This window comes from Malurus melanocephalus, unplaced genomic scaffold (assembly GCF_030028575.1).
Source record: "Malurus melanocephalus ecotype Western Australia unplaced genomic scaffold, MMel_1.1 scaffold_1404, whole genome shotgun sequence".
NCBI classification, from domain to species: Eukaryota; Metazoa; Chordata; class Aves; order Passeriformes; family Maluridae; genus Malurus; species Malurus melanocephalus.
Window position 1 is genome coordinate 6,252 of NW_026624636.1, and position 5,379 is coordinate 11,630.

A 5,379-nucleotide genomic window follows, 5' to 3' on the forward strand; every position below is an offset into this window, starting at 1 on the left:
TTTTTTTTTTAGGGGAGAATTGTTGAGGGAAAATTGAGTTTATTAATAGGGAATTGTTTATTAATTGTTTATTAATAGGAAATTAATGGGAAATTAGGTTTTTGAGTGGGAAATCGTGTTTATTGTTGGAAAATTGCCTTTATTAGTGGAAAATTAATTTTATTGATGGAAAATCATCTTTTATATCAGAAAATTAACTTTAATAATGGAAAATCACCTTTATTGTTGGAAAAAAAATTTATTAATGGAAAATAAATTTTTTATTGGAAAATCACCTTTATTAAAGGAAAATTAGATTTATCAATGGAAAATTAATTTTATTATTGGAAAATCAACTTTATTAATGGAAAACCTCATTTTTATTGGAAAATCACATTTATTATTAAAAAATTAATTTTATTAATGGAAAATTAATTTTATTAATGGAAAATCAACTTTATTAATGGAAAATCACTTTTCTATTGGAAAATCTCCTTTATTAATGGAAAAATAATTTAATAATGGAAAATCAATTTTTTTATTGGAAAATCACATTTATTAATGGAAAATTAGCTTTATTAATGGAAAATAGTTACCAGAAAATCATCTTTGTTATTGGAAAATCACCTTTATTATCTGAAAAATAATTTATTAATGGAAAATCAACTTTTGATTGGAAAATCACATTTATTATTGGAAAATTATCTTTATTAATGGAAAATCATTTTTTAAATTGGGAAATCACCTTTATTAATGGAAAATTAGCTTTATTAATAGAAAATTAACTTTATTAATGGAAAATTTCCTTCATTAGTGGAAAACCATTTTTTTTATTGGGAAATCACCTTTATTATTGGAAAAATAACTTTATTATAGGAAAAATAACCTTCATTAGTGGAAAATTTATTTTTTTAATGGAAAATCAGCTTTATTAATGGAAAATCACCTTTATTATTGCAAAAATAATTTATTAATGGAAAACCAATTTTTTATTGGAAAATCACATTTATTATTAGAAAATTAACTTTATTAATGGAAAATTTCCTTTATTATTAGAAAATCACATTTATTAGTGGAAAATCACCTTTATTAATGGAAAAATAATTTATTAATGGAAAATCAACTTCGCACTGCAAAATGACCTTTATTATTGGAAAATTAACTTTATTGATGGAAAATCAGCTTTATTATTGGAAAAATAATTTATTAATGGAAAATCAATTTTTCATTGCAAAATAGCATTTATTATTAGAAAATTAACTTTATTAATGGAAAATTTCCTTTATTATTGGAAAATAGCCTTCATTAATGTAAAATTTACTTTATTAATGGAAAATTACCTTTTTTATTGGAAAATCATGTTTATTATTGGAAAATGTGGTGAGTTTGGAGAAAATGTGATGTTTTAAGGGAAAATATTGTTTTAGGGGGAAAAGTGGTGGTTTTAGGGAAAATGTGGTGTTTAAGGGAAAATGTTATTTTTTAGGGGAAAATGTGATGTTTTGAGGGAAAATGTGGTGTTTTAAGGGAAAATGTGATGTTTTTAAGGAAAATGTAGTGGTTTTAAGGAAAAACGTGTTTTAACAAAAAATGTGGTGTTTTTTGGGAAAATATGGTGTTTTGGGAAAAAGGTGGGGTTTTGAGGGTACACGTGGAATTTTAGGGAAAAATGTGGTAGTTTTAGAAAAAAAAAATGTGTTTTAAGGGAAAATGGGGTTGATTTAAGAAAGAAAATGTGGTGCTTGGGGGGGAAATGCAATGTTTTAACAGAATTTTTTTTTTAGGTAAAATGTGGTGTTTTAGGGTAAAATGTGGTCTTTTAAGAGAAAATGTACTGTTTTGTGGGGAAGTTTGATGTTTTTAGAGAAAATGTGGTGTTTTGAGGGAAAATGTGGTGTTTTGAGGTAAAATGTGGTGGTTTTGAGGAAAAAACAGCCGTTTTGGGGATGACTGTGGTGTTTTGAGAGAAAACATGGAATTTAGGGGAAAATTTGATGATTTCAGGGAAAACGTGGCATATTAGGCAAAAATGCGGCGTTTTAGGGGAAAATGCGGTGTTTTGAGGGAAAATGTGATGTTTTCAGGGAAAATGTGGTGTTTTGATGGAAAATACGGTTTTTGGGGGGGAGAATGTGGTTTTGAGGGAAAATGTGGTGTTTGGGGAAAAATGTGGGTTTTGGGGGGAAAATATGGAATTTTAGGGGGAAATGTGCTGTTTTGGGGGAAAATGTGGTGGTTTTAGAAAAAAATGTGGTTTTAGGAAAAATGTGGCTTTTGGGGGGAAAACGTGGTGTTTTTGGGGAAAACGCATTGTTTTGAGGGAAAACGTGGTGTTTTGGGGAAAAACACAGTGTTTTGGAGGAAAACAGTGTTTTGGGGGAAAATGCAATGTTTTTTGGGGAAAATGCAGTGGTTTTGGGGGAAAATGTGGTGTTTTGGAGAAAACTCGGTGGTTTTTTTTGGAAAACACGGTGTTTGGGGGAAAACGCATTGTTTTGAGGGAAAATGCGGTGTTTTTGGGGAAAACGCAGTGTTTTGGGGGAAAACAAGGGTTTTTTTGGAAAACACAGGTTTTTTTGGGAAAATGCGATGTTTTTTGGGGAAAACGCATTGTTTTGGGAGAAAACATGGTGTTTTGGGGGAAATGCGGTGTTTTTGGGGAAAATGCGGAGTTTTGGGGAAAACCACGGGTTTTTGGGGGAAAACACGGGTTTTTTGGGGAAAATGCGATGTTTTTTGGGGAAAACGCGTTGTTTTGGGAGAAAACGTGGTGTTTTGGGGGAAATGCGGTGTTTTTGGGGAAAATGCAGTGTTTTTTGGGGAAAAAAATGGGTTTTTTGGGGAAAACGTGTTGTTTTGGGGGAAAACGAGATGTTTTTTGGGGAAAATGCGGAGTTTTGGGGAAAACACGGGTTTTTTGGGGGAAAATGTGTTGTTTTGGGGGAAAATGTGGTGTTTTGGAGAAAACTCAGTGGTTTTTTTTGAAAACACGGTGTTTGGAGGGAAAACCCATTGTTTTGAGGGAAAACATGGGTTTTTTTGGGGAAAACACGGGTTTTGGGGGAAAACGCGGTGTTTTGGGGGAAAACGCAGTGGTTTTGGGGAAAAAATGCGTCGTTTTGTGGGAAAATGTGGTGTTTTGGAGAAAACTCAGTGGTTTTTTTTGAAAACACGGTGTTTGGAGGGAAAACCCATTGTTTTGAGGGAAAATGTGGTGTTTTTGGGAAAATGCCTTGTTTTGGGGGATAGCACAATGTTTTTGGGGAAAATACATGTTTTTTCGGGAAAACACAGGTTTTCTGGGGAAAATACGTTGTTTTGAGAGAAAATGCAGTGTTTTTTGGGGAAAACACAGTGCTTTGGGGGAAAACACAGTGTATTTTGGGAAAACACGGGTTTTTTGGGGAAAAGACTGTGTTTTGGGGGAAAACACATTGTTTCGAGAGAAAATACAGTGTTTTTTGGAGAAAATGCGGTGTTTTGGAGGAAAATACATTGTTTTGGGGGAAAATGCAATGTTTTTAGGGGAAAATACCATGATTTGGGGAAAATGCAGTAGTTTTGGGGGAAAATGCATTGTTTTGTGGGGAAATGTGGTGTTTTGGAGAAAACTCGGTGGTTTTTTTTGAAAATGCAGTGTTTGGGGGGAAAACGCAGTGTTTTGGGGGAAAATGCGGTGGTTTTGGGGGAAAACGCGGTGTTTTGGGGGAAAACACGGGGTTTTTTTGGAAAACACCGTTTTTTTGGGGAAAACATGGTGTTTTGGGGAAAAACGCAGTGGTTTTGGGGGAAAATATGTTCTTTTGGGAGTAAACACTGTTTTTGGGGGAAAACACATTGTTTTGGGACAAAATGCAGTGCTTTTTGGGGAAAACACAGTGCTTTGGGGGAAAACACAGTGTTTTTGGGGAAAACGCCTTGTTTTGGGGAAAAACACGGGGTTTTTTGGGAAAACACGGGTTTTTGGGGAAAACACAGATTTTTTGGGGGGAAAATACATTGTTTTGGGGTAAAACGCGATGTTTTTTGGGGAAAACGCGATCCCGCCGCCGTTAACCCCGTTTGTGCCGCCGGCGTTTTGCAGTTCGTCGCCCTCCGGAGTTTTTGAGAAGGAATACGACATTTACCGGGATTACAGTGCCGAGGGGCAGCTCCTGCACTACAGGTGACCGGGAATTCCCATCGGGATCGGGATCGGGATCGGGATTGGGATCGGGGTCGGGATCGGGATCGGGATCGGGATCAGGATTGGGATTGGGGTCAGGATCGGGATCGGGATCGGGATCGGGATGGGGAAAATGGGGTGCTGGTGTTGTTTTCCCGCTTTTCCGGTCCCTTTCCTTTGGGTGTTGCCTTGGCGTCCTTGGGAAATCCCAAAAATCCTCAGTGGACCCCAAAATTGTCAAGAAATCCCAAAAGTCCTCAAGGAATCCCAAAAATCTTCATTGAACCCCAAAAGCTTCACTAAACCCCAAAAGTCCTTCTTGGACCCCAAATCTTTGTTGAACCCTTCAAAATTCTCATTGAACCCCAAAAATCCTTGAGAAACCCGAAAAATCCTTAAGGAACCCCAAAAATCCTCAAGGAACCCTAAAAATTCTCATTGAACACCAAAAGTCCTTCTTAAACCCCACCAAATCCTTCTTGGACCCCAAATCTTCATTGAACCCTCCCAAAATCCTCACTGAACCCCAAAAAGTCCTCAAGAAAACCCAAAAATATCCTCACTGAACCCCAAAAGTCCCTCTTGGACCCCAAAAATCGTCACTGAACCCAAAAATCCTCATTGAACCCCAAAAACCCTTCCTGGACCCCAAAAGTCCTTCTTGGACCCCAAATGTTTATTGAACCTCCCCAAAATCCTCACTAAACCCTCAAAATCCTCAAGAAACCCCAAAAATCCTCACTGAACCCCAAAAGACCTCATTGAACCCAACAAGCCTTTCTTGAGTCCCAAAAGTCCTCAAGAAACCCCCCAAAATCATCAAAAAATCCCAAAAGTTCTTCTTGGACCCCAAATCTTCATTGAATCCTTTAAAATTCTCATTAAATCCCAAAAGTCTTCAAGGAACCCCAGATATCCTCACTGAACCCCAAAATCATCAAGAAATCCCAAAAGTCTTTCTTGGACCTCAATTCTTCATTGAACCCCCCCCAAAATCCTCACTAAACTCTCAAAGTCCTCAAGAAATCCCAAAAATCCTCACTGAACGCCAAAAATCCTCATTGAACCCCAAAAATCCTTCCTGGACCCCCGAAATCCTCAAAGAACCCCAAAAGTCCTTCTTGGACCCCAAATCTTTGTTGAACCCTCCCAAAGTCCTCATTGAACCCCAAAAATCCTCGAGAAATCCCAAAAATCCTCACTGAACCTCAAAAGTCCTTCTTGGACCCCAAATC

The 5,379-nt window shown here is 36.6% G+C and overlaps 1 protein-coding gene across 1 annotated transcript in view; it reads left to right on the forward strand.

The window, feature by feature from the left end:
- Window positions 1-5,379, forward strand: part of ARHGAP39 (Rho GTPase activating protein 39) — a gene marked incomplete at its 5' end in the record, with an annotated part of 41,178 nt that overhangs the window by 5,526 nt on the left and 30,273 nt on the right. Inside the window, one exon of the mRNA XM_057387865.1 lies at window positions 4,064-4,144. Coding sequence (XP_057243848.1) covers window positions 4,064-4,144 — 81 coding nt within the window. The remainder of the gene's footprint in view (window positions 1-4,063; window positions 4,145-5,379) is intronic.